We start from the raw sequence: 25,112 nt of genomic DNA, 5'->3' as shown, positions 1-25,112 counted from the left end.
ACAGAAGCAGGTGTTCAGAAACATATCATCACCATCATTATCCTCATAAGCCATGCTCCATCCACAGGTGGTTGAAGACCGTTGCCATCACTCACAGTCGCACGATGCAACAATCAATCTAGGACCTGCATGTGCCGATTTCACCACACTATCTCCACTGTCCCCGGCCTATTGGGTATGTACCGTCCTCTGGCTGCCACCCCGCCATTATTCTTGACTATCATCATCTCAACTAGGGACGTAACTTGCCCAAGCCCACTTAATTGTTTTTAGTAGTCAGTAACGATGTGTGTAACTTGCATATGTTCTTTAATCCACGTGTTCTTCTTTCTGCTTCTCCGTGTGACAACAAGCATGCATATCTCCATGCTAGCATGCTTTTCAGTGCTCTTTGTCCATGTCCATGATCTATCTCTCATATCAGGTAATATACACTGATTAAAAGCTTTTTCACAATTCATATTGAGATGCTGCTTTTCATTATAACGTCCAGTTTTTCAAAAGCTCTCCAACCTGCTCTTATCCATCTCTTTATTCAACATTTATAACTTAGTTCACCTCCAAAAACTGTCCTAGACACACACATTCTGCTGTTTGCAATGTGTGTCCTTCAAAACAGATATCTCCAATTGATTAGTTAACTTGTTGTACGTAACCTTTGTTTTATGCATATTTATCCTGAGCTCACAATTTTGCAGCCTTCTCTATTAAGTTCATGTCCTGCAGCTCATTCCCATTGGACGTAATAATGACTGCGTCTTCAGAAAATCTGAGATGTACACTTGGAGCAGGGAAGCCCGCAAGCCTCACACTGACATCCACTGTGCGTCTCTCTCTGTGTGTCTCTGTGCTGTCTCTCTCTGCTTGTGTGTCTGTCTATGTGTCTCCGTGTCAGTGTTTTGTCTCTCTCTGAAATTTAGCAATCTTTGGAAGAACGTTAATCAACCAGGTAGGGTGTTGACTGTTGTGTTAGCTGCCTCTCTGTGTTGTATTGCATTAGATTTCTAAGTTTACTAGGTTTGTTTTCTACCTGATGACGATTGCTTGTGTTGCAATCGAAACGTCGTATTCTATTATTTAATGTATTTTCTTTCTACGTGACTTTACCGAAAGAACCAAAGAGTACATCTGAGATGATAAATGTTTCTTTCAATAATTATGCATTTGATTCTTCAGTACAATTTCTGGAAAATATCTGCTAATGGTCGCAATAAATAATCTTATTGAAAGCATGACACCTTGTCTGATTCCATTTTGAATGCATGTATGTTGGTACAGTACATTCTTCATGTAAAGTATTTAATTTATAGAAATGGATGCAGTCAACCAAGCTCTCACAAACCAATATAGGAATAATAAAATATCTTTAGAAAAATGAATATGTACATACGTACATACAAACAGGCACAACGCATCCACAGAATGTTATAAAGTAAATACATCAGAACAACAATGGGAATATGCAAACAGCAGAACCATATCACAGATCCTATAATCCATATCGCACCACGGATGTTAATATAAAAATCCATGGAATATTTAGACTGTTAAAATGCGGAAAATAATTTCGCCGGTGCAGTTTGCCGCGGAATATCGGAGAAATGAGTCAAACAAGCTCTGTGCAGAGCTAAGAGAATGCTCTTGTTTTGAAGCACACTGGCTCCTTTTAAACTATGCACCTTTAAAAAAAAGTCAGGACTGTGCACTTCAAAGTACGCAGCACTTAAATATATAACAATCTGCTGTGGGGATAAGTGAGGAATTCGCCATTCCCAGTAGAGATCCAAACATGTGCGTGGAAAATGCAGATGTTAGGATCCCCACAGCGTATTATGGGAGTTGTCACAAACCACAGGGGCGCCACGAATTACATGATTCACATGATTAGAGCGTGTATTTTTGGCGTTCCATTGAACATGAATGCAGGTCTTTTAAGAATACAAATAAAACATTGATACGAGCAGGTGAATGGAATACATATATATAAATGTACATACATAAATATAAACCATGCACAGACAAATATGCACATACACAGAGCATTGTACATTTAGTCGCTCTAAAACTTAAAATGGAATATGTATATAGCCATGTGCACACTTACAATTGAATACAGTGGAATTATTTTATGCTATGCATTTATTATTCACCAGCATGCATATATAAAATGTCATGTATTTATATTCACACTGACTGCTGTATTTAGTCAGTAATGAAACATATGGGGACATACACGTGATATAATGTTTGCATAACTAAAAAGCAGCATCAATAGGCACATACACAGATATGTAAATATATTTGGAATTTGTAATGTGCTGTCAATGTAGAATAACAGTCTAAATTAATTTCCATTGCATCTGCCCTAATCAGACCCATAGTTAAATAAGCACATATGCTTACACGGTAACTAAATCAATGTGACTTTCCTGTGTCTATCTCCATCTATGTTTCCATCTCCCTGTATCCCTATCTCCTTGTATCTATACCTTTGTATCTCCGAGTGTCTCTCTGTATCTCCCCATATAATCTGTAATCTACAGAGATGGGGAGATATAGTGACACCTTAAGATACAGACAGAGATAGAGAATGAGACAGGTGTCCGAAGCGTGGCAAGCATCTTTTTGAAACACAGCTGGTGTGTGCATGCATGTGTAGTGACATCGCCGGGTTGTCACTGTGTAGTGCCGGCCCGAGAGAGGCACGGCGTGCGGTGTATTGACACCACTATGGTGTGGGTGTAGTACCGGCCCTAGAGGGGACGGTCAGCGCTGGTTGCTAGCGCTGGATGGCATCACGCTTGGCGTGTAGTGCCAGCCCCTACAGGATAGGTGTGTGGAAGTGCCGGCTGTAGAGAAGGGGTTATTAAAGGCCATGGCACTCTGGTTGACCCGAGAGGACACGTGACCGGTTAAGTCTACAAAGGGGCCCTGAGTGGGGGCTAGGGGTGGTCACGTGGTCGGGGTCCAGATCCTGCTCGAGGATTCTGGAAGGTGGTCGTGGCCAAGGGCGGAGCCACGCCACAGAGAATATAAGCCGGGTTTCCCAGAGGGGCCGGTTTTTTGTTGAAGAAACCTTCGTCAACGTTCTACGTTCTCCAAGTTTCTAACACGTGGGCCTGGACCCGAGCTGTGGTTCCGGTCCGTAGTAGCTAGTCACGTTGTAATTAGTGTGGTTAGCCTGGTGGTCACCACCTGGTTAACTACACCAGTTACATTGTAATTAGTATAGTTAGCCTGGTGATCACCACCATAGGTTGTTATTCTGTCAAGGGAAAGTTACCCCGTATGTGTTGCCTCCAAGTGTATGGCTGCGACTCAGTTGAACTCACTACACATGTACACAACAACTGAGCTTTAAAGTTACTTGCCGCCCTTTAAAAACGTTTATTTCCATCATGGTGTCTCACAAATGGAAGTAGCCATGCGACTCTTAACATCCATGAAACATGTGCGAGAACTCATGGATTAATCCAAACAGACTTACAAACATTTTACCACTTCACACTTCACTCTGCTTTGGAAAAATAAAACATGCTTGAATAAAATGTCAGATAATGGCCTTCACGCAGAGCAGAGGGCAGCCTCAACATTTGAATGACCTATAGTAAGCGAAAACAATTTACAACCTGTTGCCCTTAAATCACTGGAGAATGAATATGGGAGTAGTTAACATATGAACTGCTTCCAATCAGCGGACAATGGATATGATCATTCTAATACATTCCAATGGCTTGTGACTTCACCAGTGTGGGCCACAGGTGTAATGAGATGCCTATACCAGGTGTTATCCGTGAGAAGCCTATACCTGGTGTGATTAAAAATGAGGTTTAAAGGGCAGAATAATCCCAGATAATTTACGAGGTGAGCACAGCCGACCAAGGAGGAGTGAATGAGGTTTCAATATATGAAAATAAAATAAAACCCACATTAACAGGACTGTGAAAAACCCCAGCTAATTAATTTTAGATTTTAAACTTGTTCACGTTTGTAGTTTCACCGTGCATGTATGGCCAACATTGGAAATAAAACGAAAAACATTTTGTCATAAGCATTCATGTCCATTATCCCTGTATCAAAAGAATATAATTGTTACAGTGTATATAAATAAAATGCATTCTTTACATAAATAATATTCAACGTACATTTGCATATATTTTACAGTGCATACACATATAGTGTGAATACTAATTGACTAACCTGGCAAGACGGAGAGGTTTGTCCCTTGGTTGGTAAATGTGCGACCTCCAAACACAAGCTGGCAGAAATACTTTCCCCCATCTGCCATGCTGGCATTCTGTAGCAGTAGGTCTCCACTAGATAGCACCATTACCTGAGAATCCTCAGTAATAGATCGGCCTTCCTTGAACCACCGCACCTCATTCCAAAGACCTGTCACCTCTGCTCCACAGTCTAGCACCACACTGTCTCCTTGAATTACCAATGTGGAGAGAGAAGAGGACACAAATCTTGGTTCACCTGCACAGAAATGGAAAAAACACAAGTTTAACAATTCTCTGAATCTTTTAGGCATATGCTACACCATAGTGCACTTACATTGCTGAATGACATCTTATTTGATAGCTGCGATCATAGTTAAGATGTTATTTTTTTCTCCAGCAATAACATTTCCCAAAAAAACACACGTACAAAAATCGTAAACTTATTTAATAACATATAGCCGTTTGCAAATCCACTGTTGGATGAAAGTCTCCTCATGTCATGTCAGTCGTGGGAGTTGTTTGACCATGCTATACCATGCTGGTCAGTATGGGTTAGTAAAAGGGGTGCCCAGACCTGCTTCAGATATCAATTGCAACTGATGTTAGCTGTGGTTGGGAATAAAACTCTGTTACCTGGTTCATGTGTTTACATTTAAACTTGTCTAAAAAATAAAATCAACATTAATAATATCAACTTCAAGACCTATTTGAATTTTAATAAGAACAGTTATCTCATGCATTTCTTTAAAAGTCAGAATCCACAGAACATTTGAAAAAAAATTAGGTGTGGCCACAGCTGGATGTTTACAGTTTTCTAGGCACAACAGAATTAGAAATGACCAGACTCAGACTTAAATTGTTTCATCATAAGATGTTTCAGCTCTGAGCTGACCTACACAGCAAAGCAGCTTTCATCAGTTGGTTCCTACATTGTACACGAATTTACCTGTAATGATATTGGTGGTCGTTAACATTGATTATGCATAAAATACTTCGGCGATGATATCAGCTTGACATAGAGTGAAGGTCAAATCGTGCACAAAAAGAAAAGTTATCACTGAGGCAAGCCTGTCTTAAGCCAAATAATATCTTAATACATTCAGAAATCAATGCCTTTCCTCCCAAGAACCCCACAGCTAGAAAAGAGGACCTACACATTTATTAGATTACTGAAATACAGGATGTTTAAAAAAATTGACCTAATTTTAAAGCAGCATATTTCACGATAGCAACATGTTACAATTACACAAAAAGTTACAAACGGTTTAATAAGTTATCAAGTTTTACTAACCATTTTATAAATGCCCTATGTGCCCTCCACCTGCTGTACGGACAACATCGAGACGATAGTTGAATTAGTCCCAAACGCCTCTCTTCTCACGTTTCCCTCTGAGGTGCGTGGTCGCCCTGTGCTCTTCCCCTTACATCAACAGCAGCCCGTTTCCTCAAATTGTCGGTACCAACGACGAATGCCCTTTGACATTGGCGGATCAATGCCAAAACGCCGTTGAAACCGCAATTACGGATTCAGTCTAGCTGAACTGCAGAACGCAAAACGCCCCTTGTGTTGCGGGGTCACCATCTTGCGAATGGCTGAGGCTATTTGTTGGTGTGCTGGGAGAGGCATCTAGCGGTAATCATTTGAAACTCGATGCCCCGCTCTCTTTATGCCCCGCCCTCTCTATGCCCCGCCCTTTCAAGTGGTAAGAGTTTCATTCATGGGCGGTTTGTGGTTGCAGAGATACAGTGATTTCAAATCGGGTCCATCTTTTTAAAACACCCTCTACTTAGATTAGAAGAATCAAGGATTTCCACCATGTCTTTCAGGCTAATTTCTCATAGATCTAGGCCTCTGTGGCATAAGCCCATGAAACGGGATGCAATACTAATCTAATTTATTGGCAGAACAAGTGTTAAAATTGTTATTCTCCATAAGCTCCAGTACCTTCTGAAAATGCTTCCTACTATATTTTACAAACATTTTATTTTACTTGCCTGAATTAATTTAAGTCCAACTTTAATTGGCATCACACGAAACCTCATATTAAAATGTAGTTATTTAACAACCCCAAGGAAGGCAGGTGATGCAGCACTTAACACAGATATTCTATGAAAGTGGGCAGTTATATTTACTGGTGGTCTAATGGCTGTGAGAGCACAGCATGCGTGAACTGGGAGACCTTTTCAGGCACTCCCTGGTCTTTAAAAATATGTATGGTAGCACAGAGGAAGGTACATGGTTCACTATCTTTTTTGACAACTGTATGTTTCAGAATGTGTCTACCACAGCTACCTTGTACTACCTATGTCACTCAGCAACACAGAAGCATTGCCTCATCCCACATGTCCATTTTCCTCTGGACACCCACTCCCTCTACTGTACCTTTACTCATACTCTTTGGGTCTTTCGGTGAAGTCACGTAGATATCTACGGTCTTTCGGTAAAGTCACGAAGATATCTAAGAGTATGAATTCCTGCAGTCATGAAAGCTTTAAGTCAAGATGTATCTTTATTCTCCCAAAACCCAATTGCACTTTCAGTGCGAGGTTTTACTTGTGCAGTGACTGTGAATGTCACCGTGTGGTGCCGGGCTTGCGAGGCCACGGCGGATTATATGTTGTCATTATGTGCAGCCCGGTTACTCGGCGTAGTACCAGCCCTAGCGGGGCTTGGGTGAGCGCTGGTTAGCGCAGAGGCACCACGTACAGTGTGCGGTGCGGGCTCCCGGTGAGGGAGCGAGCGTGTCAGCCAGCCAGGGTTACGTTGGGGCACGATACGCTGGTTGACCTTCCGACACGTGACCGGATGATATTGGAGGGGGGCCACCGGTGGACGGGGGCCACTGGGTGGTCACGTGGTATAGAAGAGCTCTCGGGAGCCTTCAGGAAGGGGCCAGAGAGATCGAGAAGGTGGGCGGGGCAAGAGGCGGAGCCAGCCCCAGCCCGGGCCAATATAACGGGGGCCCCGTGTGGGGCTCGGGGTTTTCTTGACCGTTGGTGAGTGAAGATCCACGTCGGGTTGAGGAAGCCTCTAGCCACGCGGTCCGGGACCCAGCTTGTGGTCCGGACCGGGATAGCGGGACTGTGTCTAGTTCTGCCGTAGTGTGGTTAAATGGCAATCAACACCCGAGTGTAGGTTACGTTATGTTGTGTTGAGTTGATGTAATGAATAGTGTTGCTCCCAAGACAACATCTGCGACTCAGTTGGATTCACTACATTTACGTTTGTATTGTCAATGGCTCTAATGTAAATGCACAGGTATTACAGGCATACCCTGGTTTCCACCCAGGATGCATTCCTGAAAACCAGAACGTAAACCAAAAGTACTTAAATCAAAGCATTTTTGGTATATCGTAACATGGTACGGTACCTAAACAGAGGCTGCTCAGTAACCCACTGAACATCTATACAGTGTATTTTATTGATATATTACCTTGTCTATTATACGATATGTACTATTAGTTGTGAATTATATAAAATAGTATACAGTTGTATAAAAAGTAGCCATACATACACTGTGGGGAAGAACATATTATTAGAGTACATATGAAAGTTTATAGCCAGTCAGGGACCCTAATGCTTGAGTGCCATCTGGCACCTGTTATGGCGAGGTACACAGTACGTGAAACGGGATTGGGTATCAATAAATCGAGAACGTTATAGCGAAAGTACGTCAAGCAGGAATTACTTAATATCTTGTTGGCAGTGTACAAGGGCTATGTGCCTATGAATACATCATTCACATATACTATAGTTACATTATATTGCTGTTATTTCTATGGACTATAATATTAAATTACATTGAAGTTAACTCTTTGATAAATGTTGAAACCTAATTAACATAAATATTTCTCTTCTGGATATATCTAGTCCTTCTGTCTGAATATATCTTTTGGCTCATATGTCTCTTCTGAATACATCACCTGTCTCATATCCTTAATATAAAAAGCCTTCTCATATCTTCTGAATACACCTCTTGTTTCGCTCTTACGTCTGTTCTGAATACAGCTCCCATAAATTTTACAGCTCTCTTTGAAACACAGCTTTATGTCCTTTTAAATACATCTCTTACCCATCTCCATATATATAAAAGGCAAAGTTGTGAATGTGTGTCTGTTAAAAATGTTTAGCGTATGTCTCGACATGCAACAAACTTGAAATTTGGCATGTGGGTACTTTCCAGACTGTACACCATGCAAAAATTCTAAAAATACACTTTTTTTTTAGGGGGGGGGGGGGAGCTCAATAATGCATATATTTTTTGCACGGCAGTGAGCTGTGACGTCAAATCTGTCACGTGACCCTCGCATGTGGGAGCCTAACGCATTGTAGTGTAGTAGTTAGTGCGCTGTGCTACGAACCCGGTGACCCGAATTCGATTCCCGCTCACGGCCACCACCGGTGACGATTATTTGAACCGGTCCTGGGCCTCCCCTAGGTCGACTCAGCCTCAAACGAGTAACTGTTGTGGTGTGAACATTGCCACTGGGGAGACAAAGGTGGCCGGGTGTGGTGAATCCAAGTCCCGGGCGAAGCCGGGTAGTACAGCTAGTCCCTTATATAATCGCTTTTAAACACACCTCCTGTGAATCTTATATATTTATTTTTAATGACTTTACTGATCATTTGGCTTCTGAATATATTTTTATCAATATTTATCTTCTGATTATACAGTCTCTATTATATTTTATCTTAATATTACATCTCCTGTCTCTTAATGTTTCTTCTGAATGCAACTCCGGCTTCATTCAACCATTATTTATTTATCATGTGTCTATGGCCCATGACTCACTACATGTTCGTAAAATCTGGCTCTCGGTATGCAAAAAGTTGGGACACTTCTAATCTACACTCTGGTATGTTTGCACCTTTTTGTACAATAGGATAACAATTTTGATTTGAAGCTTTCGTGACTGCAGGAATCCATACTCTTTGGTTCTTTTGGTAAAGTCACGTAGATAGAAAAATAATGTGATCTATTAATTTTCTATCTACGTGACTTGACCGAAAGAACCAAAGAATAGGATAACGGTTTCCCTTTTCCAGTCTTGTGGAAACTACCCTTGTTTGATGCAGCTTATGCTTCTGCATTTATATGAGCATGGGGATTACCTTCTTTCAACTGAGCCGTAGCAGCTATACATGCCTGCTGTCTTACCAGGCTACCACACATTTTTAGATCTGCTATTTGAAAAATGTATAAAATCCCACGGATTTTCAGACGCCAACCAACCGCCCTATTTAATTTCTTCAATTGCATAATGTGGTTCTTGGAAATCCATTGAGGGCTCTTAAGGTCTATAGTGTGGTACAATGCTCTTAAGCGTGTCTTTATAAAGGAGTCGTGGTTCCAAAAACTAATATGGAACAAACCGCGTTAATCTAAACTATTCTGCTTACCTGCTGAATAACATCCTTATAACTTTGTAATTTATTTATATTTTATAATTCCATGTAATCAACATGATTTTAATCTGTATAGCAGATACAAATTAAGTTTATATATCAACATAAAAGCTTTAGCAATGCTAAAAGGTATTTCTTTTTAGAAAATTAAACACTGAATAATTTCAACACAAATTTCAGACGATCAAATATGTTTAGAGGGTGAACAGACATGGGCAAGATGGTGGCCTCCAATCAGCTTTGTTGACCACAAGCTGAGGGACAAGGCACTTCCATTAGGTTAATGGCATGCCGCAGCTGTGGTTCGCTAATTGACTGCAACACCACTCCTATCCAGTTTCCGTGGGGAATTGGGCTCTGCACATCTGTGTTTGCAAAAAAAACCAGCAGGCTTGGGCAGCTTAAATGCGTGCAGGGTTGACGTATTAAATAAAGCTTTAATGTTTGTATCATAGTGTCAAATATGTACAAGATACTGTCAAGCACTTGTGAAAAATATTTTTGTTTTGTTTTGACAATAGCATTTTTATGTACCATTTACCACATTACCATTTTAAAGTTTTACGTGATTCTTATGAGGTCTTGATCCCCAAAAGGTGCAATATAAACAAACTGTTCTTGTTAAATTATACTTTGAATTTGACAACAGTAATTTTCTTTCCATGCAATACTTGTGTGGTGTGTTATTACAGTGAATACGTTTGCATAGACTCAATTGTGTTGCAAGACATGTTATATTATAACATAAAACCTCACCAAGCCCTATAGTGGGGTATTCTGGATAATACATTTGTTATTTTGTATGTGGCAATAATGACCATTTTATTATTTTATATATTCCTGCAGAAGTGTATATTGCCTTATGACCTATGAACAAATCACTGGAAATCTGCCCAATTTCGTCAGCTCTGAGCTAAATAGGGGTTGATCGTGAACAGTGCTTTAATGGGTGACCACCATGCATGCCAGATTGTCATACAGCCAAACAACTGCCTGCTTTGTGGTGGTAGCAGTGCAGCAATATACTTTGTTGCACTCTACTGATATTCTCCAGTGTCTAGGTTCCCCACTTTCACCAACCTACACCAACGAGCATGGTGAACAATGGTTAAATACCCATACGGGATGGGAAAGCCCCTCATCCAGCAGTGGATTAACAAAAGGGCTGTACATGAACATGTATTACGAACTCGAAGCCATAATTGATGAAACAATGATGTTGTTATATTCTTGGTTCTCTTGGTAAAGTCACGTAGAAGGGAAACAATACAATCATAAAAATATAAAACAATTACATTCTCACGACGTTTCGACTGCAACACAAGCAATCATCATCAGGTGTGAAAACACAACAAGAAAATGTAAAAAAATTAGAAGAAGAAAAAAACCCGCCACTTTTTTCAAATTTTCTTATTGTGTTTTCACACCTAATGATGATTGCTTGTGTTGCAGTCGAAACGTCGTGAGAATTTAATTGTTTTATATTTTTATTATTTTATTGTTTCCCTTCTACATGACTTTACCAAAAGAACCAAGAATATGAATACCTGCAGTCACGAAAGCTTTAAATCAAAATGATGTTGTTATTTTTATAGTAGCCCACAAGGAAAGCCAATGAGCATCTCCACCACGTTACTTGATACCAAGATAACTTTAAGTAAGGAGGAGTGAGGATGGCTGACGTGTAAAATATATTTATAAAAATATATATAATTGTGTAAAAACCTTGCCATAACCACATTACAAAACACTATTCAGTCATATATAAATTGTTGCTGTTGTGCACCTATTAAGGTTGCCATTGTACGTGAGAGGGTGGTGTAGCCAGGTGTACTTCAAAAGGTCCTCACTTTAAAATAAATTATATTTTGGATATCAAGATTCACATCCAGTCGATCTAATGAATGATCAGATCCAATTCAACTTTTAATAGACACATTATTATTCAGGGGGCAACAGTAAGTAGGCAAGTTGTGTGAGGAAGACATTAATGGGGTGAGACTGGAATTCAGTATAAATACAGAATTGTGAGATGTGAAAATAAAAAAATCCTTCAGTAAAAAACTTCACTAAGCACAACAAATAATCTTGATTTGAAGCTTTCGTGACTGCCCCGCCCATGTTAACATCAGAAGCCCCGCCCATCTCTAAACCTTAACAAACAGCCTGCCTCAGCAGATTCCCCCTCTTTTTCACCTGAAGACGGTTGCTTGTGTTGCGATCGAAACGTCGTGATCTATTATTTTTTCTACCTACGTGACTTTACTGAAAGAACCAAAGAGAGAGCACAGCAAAGTAATATTGCATATCAAGCTTAACTTCTCATTGAGCTCGCTAAATGATCAAATTAATAACATGTGTAGTGACATCGCGGGATGTCACTGTGCAGTGCCGGCCCTAGAGAGGCACGGCGTGCGGTGGAATGACATCGCGGACAACACTATGGTGTGGGTGTAGTACCGGCCCTAGAGGGGCCCGGTGAGCGCTGATAGCGCAAGATGGCACCACGCTTGGCGTGCAGTACCAGCCTTACAGGACAAGGTGTAGGAGTGCTGGCCGTAGGAATGAGGTTACTAAAGGCAATGGCACTCTGGTTGACACGAGAGGACACATGACCATCTTCTTTGGTTCTTTCGGTAAAGTCACGTAGAATGAGAATAAAATAATAAATTGATAAAATAAAATAACACAATAAAATTCTCACGACGTTTCGGCCACAACACAAGCGGCCTTCATCAGGTGAAGGGACGAGACTGACTGTTTATTCTCATTCTACGTGACTTTACCGAAAAAACCAAAGAAGATGAATCCTTGCAGTAACGAAAGCTTTAAATCGAGACACATGACCAGTTAAGTCTACAAAGGGGCCCAAGTGGGGGCTAGGGGTGGTCACGTGGTTAGCATCCAGATCCTTCCCGAGGATTCTACAAGGTGGTCGTTGCCCAGGGCGGAGCCAGCCACGCCACAGAGAATATAAGCCGGGTCCCCAGAGGGACCGGCGTTGTTGTTCATTCTGAAGAAACCTTCGTCTACATCTACTTTCTACCGAGTCTCCAACACGTGGACCTGGACCCGAGCTGTGGTCCTGGTACGTAGTAGCTAGTTACGTTGTAATTAGTGTAGTTAGCCTGGTGGTCACCACCATAGGTTGTTATTCTGTTAAGGGGAAGTTACCCCGTGTGTTGGAGTTAAATAAATGTGTTGCCTCCAAGTATACGTCTGCGACTTAGTTGAACTCACTACACATGCAATAAAGCCAGTCCCCGACTTACGAATTCCCAACTTACAAACACCCAAACTTACGAACTAGCTTCCATGAGATATTTATTTCGTAGCCATTTTTGTTTACTCAAGTTTTTACAGCAGATTTCTCACTGAATCAGTCGAGCTACATTATCTTTTTTATTGGCTGTGTAATGCTGTGTGGAAGCTACCTGGTCTGTCGCTCCACAAAAATCTTAGGATCCTCTCAGCCAGTCATGGCCTCCTTTCTCTATGCTTGTGTAATGACAGTGCGGAGCGATAGCGGGACAGTGTGGCTCCCCAGAACCATGGTTACTAATGGACGAGCTACTGGGAGCATGCTTGCTAATGGACGAGCTATTAATGAGACGGGAGCCAATGGCAGGGAAGGACGAGTTAATGAGGATTCATGAGCCGGGATCCAATGGCGGGGAAGTGTTACTAATGGACGAGTTAATGAGGATTCATGAGATGGGATCCAATGGCGGGTAAGTGTGAGAAGGATCTGAGTGGCAGGGCCAGGTGTGGTCGGGAGGATTGAGGCTTAGGGTGTGGCCGGAGCGGAGGAGCATAAATAGCAGCGTGAGCAGAGGCTTGGGGCTGCTTGGTGTGGGGAACTGCCGTCGTCGGCGCCTGGGATTGAGTCGTCTCTCCATCGTCTGCAAGTTGTCTTGAGACTGGAAGCTGTGCTGTCTCAGTATATAGTGGTGTCAATACCCAAGTGTACGGAGTCACTCGCGGCTACGTGTTGAGATGTCATTGAACTTTATTCTTCTATATATATAAAAGGGAAATTTGCGAATGTGAGTCTTTTCGAAATGTTTAGCATACTTCCTGACATGCAACAAACTTGAAATTTGGCATGTGGGTAGCTTCCAGGCTGTACACAATGCAAAAAGTATAAAAATACTTTTATATTTTTGGGGGGGGGGGCGCAATAATGGATATATTGCACAGCAAGTGAGCGGTGACGTCACATCTGTTATGTCACCCGCATACGGCAGCGTTACGCAGTGTGCCTGCTGACGTCACGCACCCCCCCCCAACCCTCCGCGTAGGCCGTGTATCAATTTATTACTAGCTTTACTACCCGGCAAAGCCGGGTAGTAAAGCTAGTAATAAATATACAGAATACAAGACGGCGTCTCTGACAGCTACATTACACTTGGAATACGTGGACCCCCTAATGGAACATCTGCACCAGTTGGAAACATTCAGGCTGGCCTGCCTACGATCCATCCTGGGTTTAATGAGGCTATATTGTGTGAGATCATACGTCTTCAAAAGATCTGGACACAGTTCCATCGGTGAGCTACTTGGACAGGCAAGGCTGCGTTGGCTGGGTCATGTAGCCAGCATGCCCCAGCCAACGCATACCCAAACAGCTTTTATTCGCTGGATAGAGGGGGGTAAATGGGCATGGCATGGGCTTCAGAAGACATTAACTTCCGTGGTATAAGAGGATATGGAGCTGAGTGGACTTGCCGATGACTGGTACCAGTGGTGTTAATATAGGCCTCCGTGGAGGTAGATTGCGAAGGATGCAACTGGGCAGTTGGAGCGGTAGTGCAATGGTTATTGCTCTGCGCTACGAACCCAGCAACCCGAGATCGATTCTGGCTCATGACCAACACCAGTGACGATTATCTGAATGGATCTTTGCCGCCCCTAGGTCAACTCCACCTAAAATGACTACCTGTTGTAGCGTGCAAATATCGCAACCGGGAGTCACAGGCAGCCTTCATTAGGTACTCACGAACAGCACTTACCCCAGGTCTGTTATGGCTACATGGGGGATCGATGTCGTTATGTGCATGTGGGCATGCACGAGCCTGCCCCCGCGTGACAAAGCCAGCATCAGCACTCAAGGTAAGTTAAAATAAAACCGATTCTTTTCTTTTCATGTCACTTTATTTAACGTTTAATTTTACTCTACAGCATTTATTGCAGGACGAGAGACCCGTGAATATGCCTGGTTTATCATTTGCGGTTTAACCTATTGCAGACAACCTCTTTGTATATCAATTTAGCTATCGCAGGGGTAAGTGTTGGCCTTTCATGGGTAAACTTTACCCGGGTGTACTGCATCATTGGCTGGTACCGTCGTGTGATGCAGGGTGGGCGAGGGACAAAGAGCAGTCAGTGGCACCTCAATCTTTGCCATGTAAGGGGCCGTCCATAAATGACGTCATGCAATTTTTGACGATTTTTGACCCCCCCTCCCCCCCGTCGTCACACGGCGTCACAAAAAGTTAGACCCCCCCTCAAATATGACGTCACAAAGCTCTGCCCCCCCCCCTCCCCCCCCAAAAATAAAATAAAACATGCTTCAAATTGCTTTAAACTATTGTCATTGTAGTGCGGATTTAATGTGGCACTGCACTCTGATGTTGTAGGAGAAAACATTTATTAAAAAGTGTATTTAATTAAGTAGAACGTGTTGTCCATATTTATTTAAAGTTGCGCATTTTGATGTGACGTCACATTTCTCAAACTCCCCCCCACCCCCCCTCGTCACACATCGTCACAAATGTCTGACCCCCCCCCCTAGGTGCGTGACGTCATTTATGGACGGCCCCTAAGCATCTCGCGGACACAAACACCCCCTTGTATTGCCTATTAAAAGACTATGAAGGCCGCCACGGCATACGAGGGGGTGGGTGGCCAGCACCACGCCTGGCCACTGTTGTCTCCTCGGTGGTCATGTTTACACATCGTACCAGGTGCTCATTTGAGGCCAAGTCGACCTAGGGGAGACCCAGGACCGATTCAGATAATCATCACTTGTGTTGGGCATGACCGAGAATCAAAACTCGGGTCACCGGGTTCGTAGCGCAGTGTGCTAAACGTTGCACTACTGCTCCCACAAACACACAAGCGACCGCTGTAGATAATCATCATTGGTAAATACAGTACAGTTGATTCGATTATCCGGCTTCCAACATAATCCGGTGGTCCCAGGCTGATCCGGCAAAACAGCCGGAAAACCGCTCCAAAGATTCTATACCAATTCAGCGAACAAACAAGCCTGCCACGTGCATGACAAAATAAGTAATATATATATAAAAAAATTAAAACACGCTTTAATGAAATGTACCATACGAGTAATGGCAGAACTCCACGACTCCAGGAAGTGGCCCCGAAGCTTTGCCCATAACGTAAGGGGACCGTGGTGATTTACAGCCAACGTCAGTTGAGCGTGGACAATGATAGAATATAGTATTGTCATCACTATGACATACGTATACTAAGTTTGCAGTCGATACCACATTTGGAAGTTCGTTAAAATTGAGTTACAAGATTTGAGGATACAACAACAGAGTTAAATAAAAGCGTGTAAAAAAGTAGCTACGCTTCCTTTCAGTGTCAAATATTATATACAGTACATCATAGAACTTAAAAATGAAAATACTGCACGTATATTTTTTAATGACTAATAACTATGGTAATAAAAACAAAATATACAGTGCGATCTGGCGAAAAGTGAGCACCGGTCTGAAGGCCGATTCAGTCTGGGAATCGTCAAACAAATGGTTAAAACAAGAGCACACGTCCAGTAGGCTCTTCCTTAAAAGCAATGTGTTTGATTGCATTAGTGAGCAATGTACAGACATCAGTTGGATTCAGATTCTGAAACACATCCCTGCGGAGGGAGCTGGTAGGAACGTTGGGTTGCTCGGTCAATGGCCAGGGTCAACGGCGGCACCACGTGGTGTATTCCGCAAATATGCCCGACGGTGAGGGCGGGCACAAGCCTGGCGTGAGTAGGTTTAACATTGAGTTTTATAAGGGCACCACGGGGTGACCAGCCCCTCCCCACCCAGCCCCACACCTCCCACCCCCCACCCAGCCCCACCCTCCCCACCCAGCCCCTCCAGCCCCTCCCCACCCAAATTATTTATTTTTAAATCTTTTTTATTATTTTATTATTTGCCTTCTACGTGACTTTACCGAAAGAACCAAGAATATGAATCCCTGCAGTCACAAAAGCTTTAAATCGAAATGATGTTATTATCCGGCGTTTTGTAAAATCCAGCATCCCCTGTCAAGGAATGTTTTCACCTGAAGACTGTTGTTGCGATCGAAACGTTGTGATCTATTATTTTTTATTTATTTTCCATCTACGTGACTTTACCGAAAGAACCAAAGAGTATGAATTCCTGCAGTAACAAAAGCCTCAAATCAAGATTGAATGATTTTTTCGTTTTAAAGCTTTCGTGACTGCAGTAATTCATATTCTTAGTTCTTTCGGTAAAGTCACGTTGAAGGGAAACAATAAAATAATAATATATAAAACAATAAAAATTCTCACGACGTTTCGACCATGACACACCTGATGACGACCGTTTGTGTTATGGTCGAAATGTCGTGAGAATTTTTATTGTTTTATATATATTTTATTATTTTATTGTTTCCCTTCAACGTGACTTTACCGAAAGAACTAAGAATGTTTTTTTCGTGTATGGTTTTTAAATGTGAATTTAAATCACTTTAAATTTTGATTTAAAGCTCACAGTACAGTACTTATTTCAATTATGATGTCTATTTCTGGTCGCCCTGTACCTAACTCCATTATTCAGGTGTAACGGAGAGCCGCCGACACGAGGTTGCAGGGGTGGGGGGTTCGTCTTTTATTTCTTCCCTCAGGCTACACTCGTCCACAGCCTTCTCCGTCCGTTTCCCGCTCGTTCTCCTCCCCTTTCCCGCCAATTCTCTCTCTTATAGCTCCTCGCTTGCTCCTCCCCCTTTCCCGCCAATTCTCTCTCATAGCTCCTCGCTTGCTCCTCCCCCTTTCCCGCCAATTCTCTCTCTCATAGCTCCTCGCTTGCTCCTCCCCCTTTCCCACCAATTATCTCTCTTATAGCTCCTCGCTTGCTCCTCCCCCTTTCCCACCAATTCTCTCTCTTATAGCTCCTCGCTTGCTCCTCCCCCTTTCCCGCCAATTCTCTCATAGCTCCTCGCTTGCTCCTCTCCCTTTCCCGCCAATTCTCTCTCTTATAGCTCCTCGCTTGCTCCTCCCCCTTTCCCGCCAATTCTCTCTCTCATAGCTCCTCGCTTGCTCCTCCCCCTTTCCCGCCAATTCTCTCTCTTATAGCTCCTCGCTTGCTCCTCCCCCTTTCCCGCCAATTCTCTCTCTTATAGCTCCTCGCTTGCTCCTCCCCCTTTCCTGCCAATTCCCTCTCTTATAGCTCCTCGCTTGCTCCTCCCCCTTTCCCGCCAATTCTCTCTCTTATAGCTCCTCGCTTGCTCCTCCCCCTTTCCCGCCAATTCTCTCTCTTATAGCTCCTCGCTTGCTCCTCCCCCTTTCCCACCAATTCTCTCTTATAGCTCCTCGCTTGCTCCTCCCCCTTTCCCGCCAATTCTCTCTCTTATAGCTCCTCGCTTGCTCCTCCCCCTTTCCCGCCAATTCTCTCCCTTATAGCTCCTCGCTTGCTCCTCCCCCTTTCCCGCCAATTTTCTCTCATAGCTCCTCGCTTGCTCCTCCCCCTTTCCCGCCAATTCTCTCTCTCATAGCTCCTCGCTTGCTCCTCCCCCTTTCCCGCCAATTCTCTCTCTTATAGCTCCTCGCTTGCTCCTCCCCCTTTCCCGTCAATTCTCTCTCTCATAGCTCCTCGCTTGCTCCTCCCCCTTTCCCGCCAATTCTCTCTTATAGCTCCTCGCTTGCTCCTCCCCCTTTCCCGCCAATTCTCTCCCTTATAGCTGCTCGCTTGCTCCTCCCCCTTTCCTGCCAATTCTCCCCCTTATAGATCCTCGCTTGCTCCTCCCCCTTTCCCGCCAATTCTCTCTCTCATAGCTCCTCGCTTGCTCCTCCCCCTTTCCCGCCAATTCTCTCTCTCTTATAGCTCCTCGCTTGCTCCTCCCCCTTTCCCGCCAATTCTCTCCCTTATAGCTCCTCGCTTGCTCCTCCCCCTTTCGCGCCAATTCTCTCCCTTATAGCTCCTCGCTTGCTCATCCCCCTTTCACGCCAATTCTCTCTTATAGCTCCTCGCTTGCTCCTCCCCCTTTCCCGCCAATTATCTCTCTTATAGCTCCTCGCTTGCTCCTCCCCCTTTCCCGTCAATTCTCTCTCTTATAGCTCCTCGCTTGCTCCTCCCCCTTTCCCGACAATTCTCTCCCTTATAAGCTCCTCCCCCTTTCACTGTTCCCGCTGCACTGTCCGCCCTCGTTTTGGTGGGAAACCTTGCCCTGACATCCTTTGCACAGGTATTGAATATCGCGGTTTTGGCTTTCACAGCACTTTCCAAGAATGTAATCCCCTCGATGTTTAAGGGCAAGGCCGTAGCCATGGAGTCAACATTGGGGGGGGGACCACATTTTCAAACAAAATCTAAATTTGAAAACGAATTTCCTGCCGAAAATATAAAAAATCACTAACACATAGGATGGACTTTTAATTTATTTTTTTACAATTATGTCTAATAGTGTATTGTATTCCATTGCTCTGTTTTAACTTTTTTTTTACTTTTCTTGTTTCATTGTAGATTAGAGATTAGGGATGAGCATATTTGAATATTGGGGGGGGGATGTGTCCCCAATATATATAATTACGGCCTTGTTTAAGGGTCTCCTGTATTACAAGCATATGTACAATATTTCATCGTATTCATGCGTTTAACAATGCTTCCATTTTTTGTTGAAACACATTTTAGAACACTACCTATCGGCATTTAAATACAGTACGTTATTTTGTTCCTACTTACGAACGGGTTCTCAGGAATGTAACCCGTTCGTAATTCAGGGACTGACCATAATCGCTTTTTTTTAATGAATTGTATTACTTAAATGTGTGGGTATCAGCAATCCACCTATTTACATGACATTCTGATACGTGCAAAAAAAATAGTGCATAACAGAGCGTCACTGTATAAATCTTGGCTTTTCCAGAATTGGGCCTTGGTCAAGAAGTAATTTTGACAGCTCCAGCTAAAGTTACTTAATTTCATGATCCCACGAGCTACAACCTACAACCTGCCTTTTATGCCTTCACTCCATATTAAATATCACGAACTCAGAAATACAATCACATCGCCTATATATTTGCATATATACGAGTGCAGAGTCGTCAATACAATTTTAAAAGTTCAAAGAAGCAAAATGAAACTAACCTCCTGGAAATGTTCTTAGTACACATGCAATAATACAACTGCTCTGTATGAGGCATTGGGATGGTGCCCAACCTAAATATTTGTTTATACATTTTTTTGTAAACATTGATATTTATCTTCCAAGAAATATTGATACGTGAAATATCCGCACTCCAAATATCCACAGATCCTAACATTGACGGTGCCTCCACGGTTCATGGCAACTCCCATAATTCTTGCGTTTTCGCAGACTTTTTGAGTCACACGGAGAACTCCGGCTATGGGAATGATTTGTTTTCAGTGTGGCAGGCTGCTGTGAAGCACAGCAGGGGTGTTCACTGGTGTGCACAAACGCGAAAGCAATGCTTCGAAGAAGTTTGCCACGCTTAAAAAAAATTCAATGGTGCTTCAAACAAGCCTGCCATGTCATTGCGGTGTCTCGTGACAGTCATAGAATGGATAAATTAAGTGCAGTTCAATCAAAGGAATGGCACGTGCGAACGTTCAAACTACACAGCGCTCGTCTGTTACAACGTGATATACTCAAAAAGACACACATACGCGGCGAACCGATTTTTTTTATCAGTCATGATCAATCCACTACAGGAGAAAGGCCTACAAGCCACTACCACCTCCCATGATCCTGCAATCTAATAATCCACCCAACACCTGAACAGTCATTCGCTCCATCACCTCGGTTGCGGTCCTCTCAGATGTGTTAATTCCTTGACTGCCACTCCATTATTATCATAGACAATCAGCAATCATCATTTCTAGCGTTGTGTGCTACTCAAACCTAATATTTAACCATCTAATTTATGTCATCAACCAGCATATGTTCTCTAATCCACGTGTCCTTTCTGTGTATCAATGTAATGCCAAGCACCACTTCTCCGTGCTTCTTTGCACAGTTTACAGTTATTATTCTATGTATTTTATTTTATTAATGACCACGTTGTTTCTGAACCATATGCTCTTGCAGGTACTAAGCACTGATTAAAAACGTATATATTTTTTAGATACACGGGCACTTTTACGTTTCACAATCAAGTTCTGCTTCCATAAGAACTCCACCCTGCTCTTGTTCACCTATTTACTTCATAATCTGTGATTTAATTCGGCCTTCAATAACTGTCCTCAGTACATATTTTGTAATGTTTTAAAGTTTTGTCCCAATGACAGATATCTTCAATTAGATAGCAAACTTATTGTATATGGCCAATATCGTACTTATAAATCGGTGTTTATGATAACAAATAATAATTTACAGCCCTTCATCGATTCACGGCTGGATAAAGGCTTACTCATGCTGTATTGCTCATGGGGGTTGTTTAACTATATTTCACTGTGCTGGACTTGTGCGTTCATGAAGGGGTGGGAGCAGGATAATTTCAGATATCCCTTGCCACTAAAGTTAACTGTGATTGGGAATCAAAATCTGGTAGCCAGGTTCACAGCGCAATAATGGCCATCTCCTTGTCAGTTGTAGAATCGAGATCGCTCCCTGCTTCTCAACTGCTGTCACTCCCCTACCAAAGATGTGAGCCACCAGGCTCCACAGCCTCACATTAATACCATCACTAATAATATTTCTGAAGGTATGTTGCATTTTTTTGCAAGCTTAATATGGCTAAATATAGAACAAAACATTAAACTACCATTGGGAGATGAGCCTGCAAAGTTCTGCTGTCCTGTCATGAGTGCCATTCATTGGCTTACTGTAGGCTCCAATTTATTTGGTAGTTGCATTTCAGCCAAACAGTTCCCATCCACATTCCCTGATATCTGCAGGTTAAAAGTGATCTACAGAAACGGCTAAATGTTCTTTCATCCTTATTTTTTTTAGAATACCAGTCACTCAGAAGAAATCATGGACTGTGAAATTCAAATTTATTGGCAAGAAAAATCACAGTTAGAAAAGTCATATGGAAATGGATGCTAGGAGTTACTAATTAATTGTATTCATGATTTCTCATGGATAAGCTAATGATGACATTTATTATAATGACGCACATAATGATGATGTGCATGATCATGCTGTTGCCACTGGCAACAGCATGTGAGGGGGGGGAGGGGGGGTGGTGGCACGTGCCCCCCCAATGATCCGATCGAAATTTCGATCGGATCATTGGGGTTTATTAGTAATAAATCGGCATTTTGCGACCCTCACTGCCACTGTGTAACATATTATTATGTGCCAGGGACTCTATGAGATCATAGGACAATAGTCCGAGTCCATAATTACCAATAAGTAACGGCAAAGCAGTTATAAGTGACTCAGAATTGTGCGCAGTTGCGTATACAGTACACGACTTCCCTGAAGGCAAACACCTTCAGCGAGCGCGATGCCGATCACAGACGGTTCAAATTCGACCTTCGATCGATGGCTGCGCCATCGCCGCAGACGCGTCGAATAAAAAGCAAGGAACAAGTCCTTACTTACTCATTTTCATTGCTGGAGGGGTTGCCCCCATGACCTGGAAATCCTGGCTCTGCCATTGGCTGCTGATACTTCTACCACTGCTGTTGATGCTGATTACAACAACGTGGTTTATTTATACAGAAAATCATCTGTTAATCTCAAGACAGTTTTTGATGAGTACTGATTGAAATGTTTGGTCAGTACCATTTGTGAGTGTGGGAATAAAATGAAGGAACTGGAAATATTCCAAGAATATATTGGATAATAATGCATTTCATAACATACACAATATTGCACAGGCAAAAGTGGAGCCAAGCTCAGTGTCACTCAAAAGCCAGACGAAAGAGGTGGACCTACAAGTGTCTCTTCCATGTAGGTCTAGATTGAATGCTGTGAATGTGCAGAGCAGGAAGGCATTCCAGAGATATCACACCTAAATTGTTTAACACTGAAAATATTTCCATGCTAATAATATACATTTATTGACCTCTTTTTCATGATGCACAATACTAACGGAATAAAGTCCCCGAATACCTTCACGGAGTTGATCGGACAGTGGGTCACAAGTGATGCTAGGGCTTGCAAGCATGCACAACGGTGCCCAAACAGGTGAATTATAATAAACCATACAAATCCACAATGAAACCCACAAACCTACAAACAATAGTCTAAACCAGGGGTTCTTAATCCAGAGTGCACGCACCCCCTGGGGGTGCGTGATGCCCTTTCTGGGGGTGTGAGACATGCCATAATTTTTAGAAGGTAAATAATCAAAACACAAATTAAGCACGGGAACGTAAATAAAACCACTTTTTTCTTTTTGATTTAAAGATTTCGTGACTGCAGTAATTCATATTCTTGGTTCTTTCGGTAAAGTCACGTTGAAGGGAAACAATAAAATAATAAAATATATATATAAAACAATACAAATTCTCACGACGTTTCGACCATAACACAAACGGTCGTCATCACACCTCATCACACCTGATGACGACCGTTTGTGTTAGGGTCGAAACGTCGTGAGAATTGTTATTGTTTTATATATATTTTATTATTTTATTGTTTCCCTTCAACGTGACTTTACCGAAAGAACTAAGTATACACTTTTTTCTTCCTGGTTCTTTCGGTAAAGTCACGTAGAATGGAAATACAATAATATAAATAAAACATAATAAAATAAAATTCTCACAACGTTTCGGCCACAACACAAGTAGCCTTCTTCAGGGGAAGAAACAGGTCTGTCCAGAAGACAGCGCTTGAGTGAGACCTGTTTCTTCACCTGAAGGCTACTTGTGTTGTGGCCGAAACGTCGTGAGAATTTTATTTTATTTTATGTTTTATTTTTATCATTTTATTTCCATTCTACGTGACTTTACCGAAAGAACCAGGAAGATGAATCCCTGCAGTCACGAAAGCTTTAAATCGAAAAATAAAACCACTTTGTTTAATCAAACCTATGAATGTATTAACATGCGGTAAGGGTTAAGAACCACTGGTCTCAACCATCACTTGTTATGTTATCAATGTTTTAAATAATATGCAGTCTACTTTGTGTAAACAATATCATTTTCAACAGATCACAGCAGTTCCTTATAACCTATGCTTTGCGTTTCATTGATTTAGGGTTGAGCTCTGGCATAATTTTAGTTAATAAAAAAGTGAAAATAGATGTTAATGTATAGAGGTGAGTCATGTGTGCCATTTTGGAAAATTATGTGCTCTTCCTTGACGTATAAAAATAAATATACTGCACAGGAGGAAAGATAAGTTTATACGAATCATTTTAAATATCAAAAGTTAATTTCAACATAATCCAATCACGGGGTACAAAAGTGCTTCACAACGACATATACAGCCAACCTGCCTTACACCAATACAAAATGTGTTTGGACAATTTTTTGGATATCTAATTAATAACCATACATAAGTGAACAAGAGCATCCAAATTACACACAAAACAGAAAAAATAAAACACTAGCAAAAAAAATTGAGATGCCTACCATGCAATCATCAATATTATTGTATGTATCCAGGAAGAGTCTTGGCTCTTTTGCATTTGGTTATTGATGGGTAAGTTGAGATACGGTAGGCATCCACGTGGAGGCAGTGTGGCTCAATATGTAACTGTCCAATTATATTGATTACTCTTGGATAAAATGGCAATCGTGATTTGCAAAAAAAATACGTGTGCTAGTGTGCCTACAACTAGTAGGATAAATTTGTGCCAAACGTCACTCCTATCCTTACCATCATCACTATTTTTCTCATTACACTGGCCACTATAAGTCAGGCATAGTCTATTACATCATTGTCAAAACCATATCCACTGAGATAGAGCAATTAAATGAGTGCTTAACCATCATCAACATCGGCCATGATCAAACCACTACTGAATGAAGGCCTCCATCGCCGTCTACCAAAATCTTGTGATGGAAAAACCCACTAAGATCTGCACATTCACTTATTTTATTGCTCCATCTCCCTGGTGGACATACATTTGTATGAATTCCATCCCTTAACAAATGAATAATTAACATTGAATTCACATTAATCATTAACAATATATTGACAAAAATTTCAACCGAGAAGATGGATTCTGGCTTAACAATAATTGGAAGGATTTGATTAACAATTTCGGGTCTTAATTGATTGTTCACACTTACGGTGGCTTTCAGATCGCATCCATTATTTTCGTCTCCCCCCTCCTCTTTTCCGAACATAGATGGAGTCGT

General features: G+C 42.0%; 1 protein-coding gene across 4 annotated transcripts in view; it reads right to left on the bottom strand.

The window, feature by feature from the left end:
- Window positions 1-25,112, bottom strand: part of LOC103091688 (neogenin) — a 267,517-nt gene that overhangs the window by 158,537 nt on the left and 83,868 nt on the right. For all 4 annotated transcript variants that reach the window (XM_032947567.2, XM_032947655.2, XM_032947737.2 and 1 more), the window contains exon 3: window positions 4,201-4,479. In XM_032947567.2, coding sequence (XP_032803458.2) covers window positions 4,201-4,479 — 279 coding nt within the window. The remainder of the gene's footprint in view (window positions 1-4,200; window positions 4,480-25,112) is intronic.

This window comes from Petromyzon marinus, chromosome 1 (assembly GCF_048934315.1).
Source record: "Petromyzon marinus isolate PM22_M1 ecotype Great Lakes invasive population chromosome 1, UKy_Petmar_22M1.pri1.0, whole genome shotgun sequence".
Lineage (NCBI taxonomy): Eukaryota > Metazoa > Chordata > Hyperoartia > Petromyzontiformes > Petromyzontidae > Petromyzon > Petromyzon marinus.
Note: the sequence above shows the minus strand (reverse complement) of the source record. Positions and strands in the feature narration are given on the sequence as shown.